Below are 14814 nucleotides of genomic sequence, written 5' to 3' on the forward strand. Positions count from 1 at the left end.
AGAATCGGGCCCGGGGATCAGAGGATATGGGTTCTAATTCCGCCTCTGCCACTTGTCTGCTGTGCGACCTTGGGCAAGTCCCTTAACTTCTCAGTGCCTCAGTAACCTCATCTTTCATTCATTCATTCAATCAATCATATTTATTGAGCGTTTATAGATTATAGATATATACACATCATCTGCGGAATGGGGATTCAATACCTGATCTCCCTCCTACTTAGGCTGCGAGTCCCATGTGGGATCTGAAGATCTTGGACCTACCCCTGGAATCAAGAGGAGCTTGATTCCTCAACTGTTGCCTCAAACAACACGGTGACTCTCCGGATCGGCCTGGCCTAGTGCCAGGACCTGGGAATCAGAGAACCTGGGTTCTACTCCTAGCTCCACCACTTACCTGCTGTAGGATTTTGGGGCAAATCGTTACCTTCTCTGTGCCTCAGTTCCCTCATCTCAAAATGGGGATCAAATACCTTCTCTCCGTCTTACTTAGACCGTGAGCCCCATGTGGAACCTGATTACCCACCCCAGTGCTTAGAACGGTGTTGGGCACATAGTAAGTGCTTAACAGTGCGACAGTTATTTCCAGGTCTCTGTGAACTGGGCCCAACCCGCTCCCCCGACCACGCCTACAAGGGAGAGGGTGAGACATCAGCAAATTCTTGATTTGGGGTCAGAATGGAAGGAAACAATGATGTTGGTTGACTTTGCAAAATATAAAGGGCCATATAAGCGCCTATTAATTCCTTGACTGATTCTTTAAGCCCCATCAGGAACCCATCCCACACAATAGCAGCAGTCACTACCACTGTACCTGAAGCCAAACTAGCTGGTAATTACCACCAAGTTGGCAAGGAGATAGAAGAGGGGAATACTGAATAAAAGGGCTTTCTTTCACATTTGGAAGAGTCTCCCCTCCCTCACAGGAGTGTTGGAGGGATTAAGTTATTTGTAAAGTGAAGTCGGTGAAGCCCTCTCACTTGAAAAGGCGAATTATAACCCAATTTTCGATCTTAGATCCGGGGGAGGGGGCTCGCCGTACAGATTTGAGCTTGTAGTAGTAATAATCATAGCAATAATGGGTATAATGTACTGAACTACAGGCTCAGGAAAGTACAATGTGAGTCCGCACTCTAACGGAAACAGCTATAGAAGTCGTTTTGTTTTTGCATCTGACAGAAGTTGGTGTATTTCTCTCAAAAGCGATTTTTAAGGGACAGTTTTTCATGCCACTTCACATATTCTGGTGAGTCATCATAGAGGATATTTTTAGGGGGAAATTCCTCTGGGGACGTCTATTAATCAATCAGCGGTATTTACGGAGCCCCTGCTGAGGGTGGAGCACCGTGCTAGTCACTTGGGAGAGTAGGATGATAATGACATCAGTCAGTTGTATTTACTGAGTACTTAACTGTGTGCGGAGCACTGTCCTAAGCACTTAGGTGCTTACTATGTGCTAAGCTTGTGCTAAATCCCTGGATAGATACAAGATAATCAGTCCCTGTTCCCACCCAGGGCTAACAATCCAAAAGGGAAGGGAGAACAGGTAGTTTAGCCCCACTTTACAGACGATGAAACAGGGGGCCCAGGGAGGTTAAGCGACTAAGGTCGCACAGCAGGCAGGTGACAGAGCTGGGACTGGAACCCAGGTCTCCAGAATCCCAGGCTTGGGCTCTTTCCACTAGGCCACAATACCACACCTGGCCCTCTCGGAGCCCTTGATCTAAAGGGGAGCCGGGCAAAAATTATCTACAAATACTGCCCAAAGAAGGATATAAGCAAAAGCGATTAAGGTCTATCAGGATGACCTGGTGCCCAGAGAACAACCAATCATCGATTGTTTAATCAATCAGTTGGTATTTATTGAGTGCCTACCGTGGGCTGAGCATTGTACTGAGCACTTGGGAGACTACGGCAGACTTCGAAGCCCTGCCTCAAGGAACAGATATACTGTACAGAGAGGAGAAATGTTTTCGGAGGTGGACCCTGCCAGTTCCTTCACAGAATTGAGGACATTGGCCTTTGAGGTGGTCCAGAAACATTATCGAGAGGCAGGTGTGGTCCAGAGGACAGATAGCCGGCCTGGGATTCAAGAAGTCCGGAGTTCTAGATCTCACTCAGCCATTTGCTTGCTGCGTCCTCCTTTTGCAGGTCACTCAGACCCTCTGCGCCTCAATCCCCCCATCTGTAAAGTGGGGATGCCTGCTTTCCCTCCCTCAAACTGTGGGACAGAAATTGCCCGATCTCATCATTGTGACTCTACCCCAGTGTTCAGCGATCAATCATTGGTATTTACTGAGCACTTACTACATGTAGGACACTGTACTAAGCACTTGGGAGAATTCAAAGCACCTAGTAAGGGCTGAGCAAATGCTAAAGTTAATGAATTTCACTTGTGGCAGAATTAGAGGTTCCCACGCAAATGGAGCAGAACGTAGCTGAAATACGAAGAAACGTAGGATTGGGTGTTTCGTTTGGTGCCTGTGTTTGTGTGTTCGTTCATTCCATCGTATTTACGGAGCGCTCACTGTGTGCAGAGCCCTCTACTAAATGATAATAATGATGATGGCATTTGTTAGGCGCTTACTGTGTGTCAAGCACCGTTCTAAGAGCTGGTGATGGCATTTGTTAAGCGCCTGTTATGTGCCAAGCTCTGTTCTAAGCACCGAGGGGGAGGGGGACACAAGGAAAGCGGGGTCGTCCCACGTAGGGCTCACAGTCCTAATCCCCATTCTACTAAGCGCTTGAAAAGTACAATACAGCAATAAAGAGAGACAATGTGTGGACGAATAGTTGTGTTGGAGCCACGTTCTCCTCTTCCGATACTCATCCGCCCTCTCTTCCACCCACCCCGAAATGACGCGGAGGAATAGAGAGATGGCAGAGCGGTACTCGTGGCTTAGTGGGAAGAGCCTTGGGAGTCAGAGGTCGTGGGTTCTAATCCCGACTCCGCCACTCGTCAGCTGTGTGACTTTGGGCAAGCCACTTCACTTCTCTGTGCCTCAGTTCCCTCATCTGTCAAATGGGGATTCATTCACTCATTCAGTAGTATTTATTGAGCGCCGTACTAAGAGCTTGGAACGTACAGTTCGGCAACAGATAGAGACCGTCCCCGCCCGGGGACGGGTTTACAGTCTAATCTGGGGGGAGGGGGGAATTAAGACCGTGAGCCCCAAGTGGGGACAACCTGATGTTCTCGATTCTATCTATTGCTATTGTTTTGGTCCGTCTCCCCCGATTAGACCGTGCGCCCGTCAGAGGGCAGGGACCGTCTCTATCTGTTACCGATTTGTACATCCCAAGCGCTTAGTACATTGCTCTGCACATAGTAAGCGCTCAATAAATACTATCGAATGAATGAATGGATGACCTTGCATCTACCCCAGGAAGCGCTTAAATACCATCATCATCATCGTCATTATTATTACTGATGGGATGAGAGCGGTACCCACAGTAGCACACTAATAATAACGTCGGTATCCGTTAAGCGCCTACCACGTGCAGAGCGCCGTTCTAAGCGCTGGGGCGGATGCAGGGGAACGAGGTGGTCCCACGTGAGGCTCCCGGTCTCCGTCCCCATTTTCCGGACGAGGGAACCGAGGCCCAGAGAAGCGAAGCGACTCGCCCACGGTCGCACGGCTGCCAAGGGGCCGAGTCGGGACCGTCGCCTTGCGCCGGACGGGGAGCGCGCCCGTTCAGTCCCTCTCCCGAACTCTCCTCAGCTCTTGGCGCTCAATAAATACATACGAGAGGCAGCGTGGCTCGGCGGAAAGAGCCCGGGCTTGGGAGTCAGAGGTCGTGGGTTCGAGTCCCGGCTCCGCCCCTTGGCAGCTGTGTGACTGCGGGCGAGTCGCTTCACTTCTCTGTGCCTCAGTTCCCTCAGCTGTAAAATGGGGATTAAGACTGTGAGCCCCACGTGGGACCGCCTGATTCCCCCGCGTCTACCCCGGCGCTTCGAACAGCGCTCGGCACACGGCGAGCGCCTAACAACTACCGACATTATTATTATAAGTCACTTCTCTGTGCCTCAGTTCCCTCGTCTGGAAAATGGGGATTAACCGTGAGACAACCCGTCGACCCCGCATCTACCCCAGCGCTTAGAACAGTGCTCCGCACAGAGTAAACGCTTAGCCAGTACCCAACGTTATTACCTCTGCGGGCCTCAGTCCCCTCGTGTGGCCAACGGGGATGAAGGCCGGGAGCCTCGGGGGGACGGGGGGACACAACCCGGGGACCCCGTGTCTCCCCCAGGGCTTAGAACAGTGCTCTGCACGTAGTAGGCGCTTAACGGATGCCCACGTTACGATACGATCGACCGGTCCCCCCAAGTACCCCAAGCCAAGGTGGGCATTTGCCCTCAGAGGGTGGGTGGAGGGGCGAGGCGGTGACTTTAGCACCAGTAGAGGGCAAGCTTACTTTATTTTAGCCGGCCCTGCCCCGTCAGCCTCGAAGGGTGCAATCCAGGAGACGCAGAGAGAGGGGGCAGAATAAGAATGCAAGGAGAAATAAAACCCGTTTAGGAAAGATGGGCCGGCCGGAGGGGGCTTTTTTTTTTTTTAAAAAAAAAAAAAGGCCCCGTCGGAATCGCCGCGTCATTAGTTGCTTTTCTTCAAGCAAACCGGTAACCTTATTCTTGGGGGGGGGGGGAAGTTATTCATTTAGCATTTGGACGCTGACCCGCAGATTTAATGGGTAGATTGCGGTCGCACGGCTGCCTGCCCTTTAACAAATAGGTTTTATATTTTGAGAGAGAGAGAGTGAGAGACCGACGGTTCCGGGTCCCGTCGCGGCGGACCGTTTTATCACGAGCCGGGAAATAGGGGTAGAAAAGGCCGGAGGAAAGGGGCAGGGAAGGGGATTCTCGGCCGGGGGCTTCTTAAACGGGTGGTTCAGCGGAGAAGCGGCGGGGCTTAGGGGAAGGAGCACGGGCTTGGGAGGCGGAGGTGGTGGGTTCTAATCCCTCCTCCGCCACTTATCCGCTGTGTGACTTCGGGCCGGTCACTTAGCTGCTCTGTGCCTCAGTCGCCTCCTCTGTAAAATGGGAATGAAGATGGTGAGTCCCACGCGGGACAACCTGATGACCTTGTCTCTCCCCCAGCGCTTAGAACGGTGCCCGGCACACAGTAAACGCTTAACAGATACCACAATTATTGTTGTTATTATTATGAAATGGGAAACACACACACACACACACACACACAGACTCAAACTACTCCATCCCCACCCTCATTTCCAGGAATGCTTTTCCAAGGTTTTAGCAATTTGGAAGTCAACGCTTGAACGGCAAGTCGGCATTTAATCGGGGAATCCGTCCATCGATCGATGGCATTTCTTGAGCGCTTACTGTGCGCGGAGCACCGTGATGATAATGATTATTATTACTATCCCGCCGTCGGCCCCTGGCCCACATCCACCTGTGGCCTGGAATGCCCTCTCTCCTTACATCCACCGAACAATCACACTTCCCCACTTCGAAGCCCTGCTGAAGGCTCGCCTCCTCCGGGAGGCCTTCCCAGACTGAGCCCCCCTTTTCCTCAATTCCCCCTCCCCTCTCCATCGCCTCAATTCCCTCCCTTTGCTCTACCCCCACCCCCCCACCCCAGAGCACTTGTGTATATACGTACATGTCTCCACATCTATTTATATTAATGCCCGTTGACTTGTTCTGATGTATATATATATATATATATATACATTTATTTATATTGATGCTATTGACGCCTGTTTCCCTGTTTTGATGCCCGTCACCCCCCTTCTAGACTGTGAGCCCGTCGTGGGCAGGGATAGTCCCTCTTTGTTGCTGAATTGCACTTTCCGAGCACTCAGTACAGTGCTCTGCACACAGCCAGCGCTCAATAAATACGATTGAAGGAGTGAATGAATGAATGTTCCGTAGTAACGCCTGGGAGAGTACAATGCAATAGAAATTGGCAGGCGCGATCCCTGCCCTCGAGACGCTTGCAGGTTGGGGCGGGGGAGGTAGACGTTAAAATGCATTTCATAAAGCTGAGCCTCTGATAAAGGAAGGGAAGAAAGTGGGGTGAGGCGGGGGAGACACCCCCCCCCCCCCCCGGACCCGGCTGGTTGGACTATCTGCTGAACGACCCAGGCTCAGAATAGAGTTTACCGGGAGAAAATAGCTCCGAGAGCAGGGTTGGAAATTGGATTTGGTGGGTCCGGAACGAAAAGAGTTAACGGTTCCACTATTTTCTCTCCTCCCTCCCCGCAGGAAAAAAAGGGGAGGTGATGGGGGGGGGGGTCCCTATCAGCCCCTCCCCTCCCCGCAACGCTTGGATTCCCGCAACGCAGGGTCGGAGCGAGAGATGCGCGCTGGCGGGTGGGGGGCTGCAAAAGGGATTTCCTTTCCTTGCAAATTGACTGCCGAGGTGGATTTGGGATTTCAGGAGAAAGGGGGCGGGGGTAGACGGTTGGATTTCCCATCCCACCCCCCACCCCGGGGTCTGCGGGAGACCCAAGGCAGAGGGACTCAGGCGTCCGGCGGCTTGGTCTGCCAGCTGCATTTCACTGTTCGGTCGGAGAAGGGGCTGGAGAGGTGGGAGAGGGGGTCCCTTGCAGTGCAAAGGAAAAAAACGTCTGGAGGGTGTGCATTGGGGGGGGGGGGGGAGACCCCCACCCCCACCCCGCCCTGCGTGAAACGCGGCAATTCGGATGTCGGTCCTTATAATGGCAATGAGCTCCTCGCAGCACCCGGACACGGCTCACGTTCTCCCGGGTCAATTTTCCCTCCCTCTTCCAGGGTCGGGGGGAATTGCCGAAAGCCTCCCCCTTCCCCTAATGGGTCCCTGGAGACAATCCGGGTGCCCCCCCACCCCCCGTGCATCTGTGCTCGGTGCTGTGCGAAGCGTGCGGGGCGTTTTGCAGGGTGCCGCTGTGCGTGGTGTTTTGCAGAGGGCCTGGCGCTCAGCTGTTCGGCGAGCATGAATGGGAAGGCGTACGAGGAAAACCCTGTGCGCTGGTGTGTGTGTGTGCGTGTGACGAGAGATGGAGCCAACTCATTCTCCCCCCCACCCCCCGTCGACCCCTCCCCTGTCCAAAAAAAAAAAAAAAGTAGAGAAATGGGAGGACCACTCTAAATTATCCAATTTTTTTACTACGTGTTTACTTCCGCCTCTTCTGCAGTTGTAAAGGCAAAGGCGGCCTTGGCCATCTCGACCCTCCCACCGGGGAGCTCCTCCTCCTCCTCGTCCTCCTCCTCCGGCCCCGTGTTGGCGGAGAGACACACAAAAAAATCCCCCAATCTCCGCCCCTTTCCCCCCTTTATATCGCCGGGGTCCGGGAGGGGGGCCACCGAGGCGGTCGGGGTGAGGGTCCCCGTCCGGTCCTGGTGCCGCCCGGGCCCGGGCCTCGGCGAACCGCGGGCCTCGGCTGCAGCGGCCGCGGGAACTGCGACGCCCGCCACCTCGGTGGGGATCGCTCGGGGGGAGGGGACGTCCGACACACACGGTCGCGTTTGGCGGGAAAAAAAAGGGAAAAAAAAAGAGGGCGGATGAATCCGGTTTGCGAAAGGGGTATAAAAGGCCCTTTTGGCATCGCGGCCAGACTGCATTTTGCAGAAATCGGGGAGGGAGAGGAGAGGCCTCCGCCGGGCCCGGCCACAGAGGCGGACGGAGCCGCCGAGAGCGAAGGAGGGGGGGTCCTGTCTCTTTTTCACCTCCACACCCCCCCCCCCCTCCATCCCCGTCCCCCTGCCCCCGCCGCAAGACGAAAAGTTCGTATCTCATCGGGATCAAGGCTTTCCCATTGGAACTTACAAAACGGGACCGGCCGGGCGGCGAGACGGTCCCGACGGCAGAGGGCTGATCCCCGCGCTCCTGGGATACGCTGCTCCTGGGATACACTTTTTTTCCCTCCCCCCCTTTTAAAAGGCGTGTTCCACAGCAGCCCCGTTTGAAGCGCTGCCTTTCCCCAGGATCGCGGCATTCCCGGTAAGTGCGAGGGTCCGCTTTTATTTGGAATGGGAATGGGGGGGGGAGGGACCCTTTGGAAGTTGGCGGGGCGGTCGCCTCTCCCGGGCCTGACCGGCTTCTGGACCTCGGTGACACTCCTCTTATTTATCATTAATAATAAGGGGACGGGGTCGCATCTCGCCAGAATGAGTTGGGGAGGAGGGTTGCCTTGTCTGTTAAGGGTGAGAAGACCCCCCTCTTTCTGATCCGGTTTTTTTTTTTTTTGGGTTTGGGGGCCTTTTTTTGGTTTTGGAAGGGTTTTAATTTTGGTGGGTTGGGGACACGGACCCCCCCCAACACGCCCAGTTCCTCCTGCTCTCGGGAATTCCACATTGCGCTCGTGGGTGTCTTCTGCAGTCCCCCCCTCTTCGCCTCCTCCGGGCTGGGAGGGGATTTAAATTTCTGACAGCCAGACACTGCGGCGCTCTACAGCCGGCAATCCCGACCGGCTTTTGCAAACCACCCACCTCTTCTTGACAAAAAAAGTTTTGCCTTTTCTTTTTTTTTTCTAACGAACTTTTTTTTAAAGGGGGGGGGGATCCGAGAGTGTTTTGTAAAAAATCCAGGTGGGGAGGGCTGTCGAGGGGGTCTGAAGGAGCCTCGATTTCCTCCTTGGGGGGGGGGTCCCCGGAGGGTGTGGGACCCCCCCCTTTTCCCCCGGTCTGGGAGGGAGAAAGGGGGAGCCGGACTGTGCGTTTTGGCCAGAAACAGTTGCGCCCTCGTTGCGCCCTGGGGGTGCCCGGGCTTTTGGGGGGGGAAGGGTCGTGGCAGCCGGTACGAGGAGGGGAGGGGGGAAAAAATAGGAGGAGGGGAGGGTCAGGGGGAGGGGAGAAGCCGGCGAGCAGAAGAGGGCCGGGGGCGCTCCTCGTTCGGAGATGGGCGCAGTTTGGGCGCCCTTGCCCTTTGGGAGGGCAGAAAGGGAACCTCCAGCCTGGCGAGGGTCTGGTCCTCGGCAGCCCGGCCCCCTCCGGCTCCCCGCAGCCCTTCCCTCCGGGATGGAGCGGGCCGGGGACCGCGCCGATTTTCTTTTTTCTGCCCCGTCGGCGCCTCGTTAGCTGTCTTTTGCGCCTTAACGCGCCCGCGGCGACGCTAACCCCGGGTCCCCTCCCCGTGCCTCCCCCCCCCCCCCCCCCCCCCGCAGACCGCCAAGATGCCTCTCGGCTTCAGCAGTAAAAACTACGACTACGACTACGACTCGGTGCAGCCCTACTTCTACTTCGAGGAGGAGGAGAACTTCTACCAGCACCAGCAGCACAGCGAGCTGCAGCCGCCGGCCCCCAGCGAGGATATCTGGAAGAAATTCGAGCTGCTTCCCACCCCGCCCCTGTCCCCCAGCCGCCGGTCCAGCCTGTCCTCGGGGGGCTCCGGCCTCCCCTCCACCGCCGACCAGCTGGAGATGGTCACCGAGCTGCTCGGGGGGGACATGGTCAACCAGAGCTTCATCTGCGACCCGGACGAGGCCTTCGTCAAGTCCATCATCATCCAGGACTGCATGTGGAGCGGCTTCTCCGCCGCCGCCAAACTGGTCTCGGAGAAACTGGCCTCCTACCAGGCGGCCCGCAAGGAAGGGGGCCGGTCCGGGCCGACCCCGGCCCCCGGCCTCGGCTCCAGCTACCTGCAGGACCTGAGCGCCGCCGCCTCCGAGTGCATCGACCCCTCGGTGGTCTTTCCCTACCCGCTGCACGAGGGAGGGTCGCCCAAATCCTGCGCCTCGCCCACCTCGCCCTCGGCCTTCTGCGGAATCGCCGCCCAGGCCCCCTCCGCCCTCACCTCCCTGGCCTCCTCCTCCTCCTGCTCGATGTCCTCCTCGCCCCGGGCCAGCCCCCAGCCCCTGGCCCTGCTGGAGGACACGCCACCCACCACCAGCAGCAGCAGCAGCAGTAGCAGCAGCGATTCCGGTAGGCGAGGTGCCAACCTGACCGGCTCCGTCGGTGCCCGGGGATGCCAGGAGGGATGCCCGGGGGGAGAAAGCCTCGGGGGGGGGGGAGGGGGGCGGCGGAGTGTCTCCAGCCCCCGGATCCCCACTCCTTTGGAAACCCGCCTTGTATTCTCCCAAGCGCTCGGTCCAGTCCTCCCGGTGCTATAAAAACACCGCCTCGGGCCTGGTCCTCCCCCCCCTCCGGCCCCTCTGATGGGATGAAAAGGCCCAAAGGAGCCGGAGGCGGCGGCTGGCTGGGCGGAGCTAGTGAAAGTGATTAAGCAGTGAATGGCCGGAAAGTTTTTCCTTTCGCGGCCCATTTCGAAAACTTTTCGAGAAGAAAGCCGGGCTGTGCCAGGAACAGCCTTTTCGCACCCCTCCCCGGCTCTCTCTTGGCTGGACATTTAATCCATTTTTTTCTCACTTCCCGTAAAGCCAAGGGTGGCTCCGGCCGAAAGCCGATGGGTGCTTCCCGAGGCCCCCTGAAACTAGGTGTTGAGCGTGCCGATCTTTTTCTGGGTGTGTCCGAAGCCTTATTAAGTCTTAAGTAAGAATTGGCATCGTTGTCGTGCCGTGGTAAACTGGAATTTTCTTGGCAGGACTGCCGTCGCAGTTGTCATTTTTGAGCGTCTCCCAACTTCCCCACTCTCCTGCGTGGAATGCAGCCCGCTCGCCTGTCAGACCGGGCGCCCTGCAAGGGAAACCCACCCCTCTGTGGGTCGTAGTTGGGTAGACTTAAACCGTCGGGGGGGACGGGGGACGGGGGAACGGTCCAAGGTATTGCACGCCCCCCCCCCCCCCCCCAGCCCCACACGTCCACACACGACTCCCCACCCCGGGTTTCTCCTCCAGTTAACTCAGAGGAGAGCTCGCGTTTCAAGTGGAGCCGCGAGCGGGGCGACTGGGTGGTCCTTCTTTGTCGGAAGGAAGACCTGGCTGACCGGATGGCTTCTCTTTCTTTCCTTGCAGAAGAAGAGCAGGAGGATGAGGAAGAGATCGACGTGGTCACCGTGGAAAAGAGGCAGCCTTCGGCCAGGAGATCCGAGGCGGGGTCGCACGGCAAGCCCCCCCACAGTCCCCTGGTCCTTAAGCGGTGTCACGTTTCCACGCACCAACACAACTACGCCGCGCCCCCTTCGTCCAAGAACGACTATCCCGCCGCCAAAAGGATTAAGTTGGACAGTGGCAGGGTCCTGAAACAGATCAGCAATAACAGGAAATGCGTGAGCCCCCGGTCCTCCGACACAGAAGAGAACGACAAGAGGCGGACGCACAACGTCTTGGAGCGCCAGCGGAGGAATGAGCTAAAGTTGAGCTTCTTTGCCCTGCGTGACCAGATACCTGAACTGGTCAACAACGAAAAGGCCCCCAAAGTCGTCATCCTGAAAAAAGCCACTGCCTATATCCAGTCTGTCCAAGCAGAGGAGCACAAACTGATTGCGGAGAAAGAACAGTTGAGGAGGCGGCGAGAACAGTTGAAACACAAACTCGAACAGCTGAGGAACTTTTGCGCGTAAGCGGGAGGGGGGGAAAAAAAAACGGTCAGGGAGTCTCTGACTCTGAACTCTTCTGTCACAATCCGTGAGAAGTTAGAAATGGACTGGAGACCCGCTAGGAAACTGCTGTGATGGCCTACTTCTCCAATGCAACTACACAACCTGGCCGGAACCTGGACTGGAGGGTTTTAGCCATAATCAAAACTGCCTCATGATCAGTGCGTTGGGCATAAGGGAATAGGGACACTTTTTTTATGCTTGGCCAAGTATTCTATAACATTTGTATTTAAGACTTTTCCTAAAAAAAATACTATGGTTTACCAGATATTTCCTTGTAAATATGTCTTCTATGTAAATATCTTTAATAAAAAAACATTTATAGAAAAATGTTACACTTGTTTTTCAACCTGTACCTATGTGCCATAATTGTTTTTTATTTAAATTTTCTTTTTCAAGTTGATTTTTTTTTCTATTGCGTTTTTAGAAAAAAATAAATATTGGCTGATATATAATCTCGCCTGATCTCGAGTGTGTTTTCCGCTCTTCCCCTGGGCTTCCACCGCAGTCCGTGGGGACATCTGACCTCAAATCCCTGTCCGTGATTCGCGGTGTCGGCGAAGGGGAGGGTTATGATAATCATAGTACTTAGCGCACGCCAGCACCGTTCTAAACTCTGGGGTAGATGCTGGACGATCGGGTCGGCTACAGTCCCACATGGAGCTCCCAATCTAAGTAGGGGGGAGAATAGGTATTGGATCCTCATTTTACAGTTGAGGAAACCGAGGCCACGATCACACAGGCAAGAGGCAGAGCTGGGATCGGAACCCGGCTCCTTTGACTCCCAGGCTCATGCTCTTTCCGCTAGCTATGCTGCTTCTCATAGACCTGAGTACCTTAATAATTAGGGCATTTGTCAAGCGCTTACTAGGTGACGGGAACTGTACTAAGCGCTGGGGTAGATACACCGTTCTGTGCAGCGTTCCCAAGACTAGAAATTTCTTACTTTAGGTGATCCCCTTACGTCCTTCTCTAAGGAAAGGATGAAGAAATTAAATGCCGGGGGTTGGGGGTGGGGGGACCAGAGTGTCAAAGATAACCCCAAGGAGGATCTTTGGCTAAAATACTTGGAATATCAGTGGTGCTGGAACTCCCAGCTACGAGATAAAAGTTGTGAAGTCTGCATTACCAGATACACTGCTTTGGCACCATGCCTCAGATCTCATCTGGGTGACCGCATCAACTGTAGTTTGGTCTTTGAACCAGTTCCTCCACTGATCCCAGGGTGACAAGAAAGGCGAGAGCTGGCTTGGCCGTCACGGTGGGGGGGGGGGGGGGGGGGGGGGGGGGGGGGCGGGTCCTTATCCTAGGCCGCTGCCATCTTGATCACCAGAATTATCCTTCAGATGACAAATGACCATCCCCAGGACTCAGTCCCACCTCCAAAGCCACCCAAGAATCCTGGTTCCGGACCTTCTCAACCCCTCCTTCCGCAGTACTGACCTGGGAGGCCTTTGGACAAATGCCTACAATCCAGTCAAGCACCCTCCTTCCTTCTCCCCTCCTCCAAATCCTCTCGGCGTCTGGATCAGTGTCAGTATTATTTCTGAGGACCTACTGAGTCCGGACCATTTGGCCCGACGTTAAAATGAGGTGAGGGGATCCCTGCCGTCAAGGGGTTTACCGTCTGGTGGGGAGATGGTAGGCATAAGGGCTAGTTTATCAGTTGAGGAAAAGAATAGCTTGAAAACGAATGAATAAATAACAACCAAACCTAAATATAAAAGATAGCCAGTAGGAAGGTGGAGGGGTTAATCGGGGAAACCTCCCCAGTGGAGTTAACTTTAGAAAGGCTTTGAAAAAAGAGGGAAGTGGTTTGGCAAAGCTATTAAAAGAGATTATGCCAACCGAGTGAGAGATGAAATTTTCACTCACGCTCTTCCCCTAGGATGTCTTTCCGATTCTAACTCCTTTACCTCACCTTCCTGCACACCTGTCTTTGTCTCAGTGCCAACTTCCTCCTCTAAACAACGTCAATCAATCAGTGTTATTTTCTGAGTGCTTACTGTGTGCAGAGCACTGTAGTCAGCACTTGGGAGAGTACGATACAATAGACTTCTTAGAAATGATTCTTGTCCTGAAAGAGCTTACAGTCTAGTGGGAGAGGCAGACATCGAAATAAATTACAGAACCCACCCCAATCAATCAATCCATATTTATCGAGCACTTACTGAGTGCAGAGCACTGCGCTAAGAGCTTCTAAGCATTTGTGAAACGGGACATGAGGAGATTCCCCATGGTTATGTACAGAGGGCTCCGAAGCCCCGAGGTTCAGAAGTACAGCACCTACAGTTTGGTTAAATCAATTTATTGGCCACTTAACGGTGTGCAGAGAACTGTTTTAAGCGCTTGGGAGAGTGCAATAGAATTAGCAGGCATGATCCCTGCCCTCATGTTTCTATTCCATGATTTGGAGCTTGGGATATAACGTGATGGAAAAATTAGAGAACGTTCTTCCCACAAAGCCAAGGTTTCTGATATAACACAATCCGCAAATTGGAGCAAGTACGTTTGATGTGGGAAGAAATAGACGGGAGTACAGACGTGATGTCGGTCGAACCCCTGCATTAGCCTTACCGTACAATGCTTCGCGTTTCTTTACGTTCTTACAGCATTACGGTATTCGGAGGTAGCAGTTGGCAAGGGTTTAGATGACATAGCTTGTTATGGCCATAACTGTAGAATACGGCAGGGATTTTATTAGCCAAAAAGGTGCTATCTTGGCGATATCTTCGAATCATCTACTTCCGACCCACGTATGCCCAACGAATCAAGGGTTATTAAAACCTGCCTTTCCGATATCACGAGGTTTTTCAAGAAAACAACTGTAATACTACTCTCTCTACTATACGCCGGGAAGGTCCATTTAGTAGAAATGAAGTGTTTAAAGTGCCCTGAATGTACTCCCAACTACAGCCTCGAAAGTTATCTCCTTCCAAACAGCAGTTTGTCTTGTTCTGTATCCTGCTTCTGATCAGGGTCATCCAGAAGCATTTGAATGGGGAAGAGAAAATGTGTTGGTTGTGATCGTCAAGGCGGGAACAGCTAGTGAAATGGGAGAAATTGCTATCCACCAGGAAAGCTACCCCGCCCACTTCTGTAACAGACTAAGCGGCTAGAGAGATCCGCTCTGTTATTGGAAAGGAAGATCCCAATTCCCTAAAAAGCTGATCGTTATTATCCTCACTTTGGATTGATCTTCACACAGGTCTGATGCCAACGCTCTATGTCTATGGGAGGAATCCAGCGGATCTCCAAGTCGTCAAGGGAATCTCGGGGTAGATAAACGTGGTGGAATCTTCTCCGTATGCGGAGTTAAATGGGGACATGGAAAGAGGCGAAAGATCTTTTATAGTCATCGTGAAATTTTTAAAAAGCA

General features: G+C 54.0%; 1 protein-coding gene across 1 annotated transcript; it reads left to right on the plus strand.

The window, feature by feature from the left end:
• Window positions 1–7362: 7362 nt before the first annotated feature.
• MYC (MYC proto-oncogene, bHLH transcription factor) lies at window positions 7363–11890 on the plus strand. The gene is made up of 3 exons (XM_039911678.1): window positions 7363–7943; window positions 9106–9862; window positions 10852–11890. Exons 2-3 carry the CDS (start codon window positions 9115–9117, stop codon window positions 11397–11399), a joined length of 1296 nt encoding a protein of 431 aa, XP_039767612.1. The 5' UTR covers window positions 7363–7943; window positions 9106–9114; the 3' UTR covers window positions 11400–11890.
• Window positions 11891–14814: the final 2924 nt, after the last annotated feature.

The sequence above is a fragment of the Ornithorhynchus anatinus genome, chromosome 4 (genome assembly GCF_004115215.2).
Source record: "Ornithorhynchus anatinus isolate Pmale09 chromosome 4, mOrnAna1.pri.v4, whole genome shotgun sequence".
Classification (NCBI taxonomy): domain Eukaryota; kingdom Metazoa; phylum Chordata; class Mammalia; order Monotremata; family Ornithorhynchidae; genus Ornithorhynchus; species Ornithorhynchus anatinus.

Bases quoted from the DNA above. Each gene is read 5' to 3' on its own strand.
- MYC (XM_039911678.1), top strand. From the start codon at position 9,115: ATGCCTCTCGGCTTCAGCAGTAAAAACTACGACTACGACTACGACTCG. The intron at 9,863-10,851 runs GTAGGCGAGGTG...CTTTCCTTGCAG, and splicing joins CAGTAGCAGCAGCGATTCCG to AAGAAGAGCAGGAGGATGAG.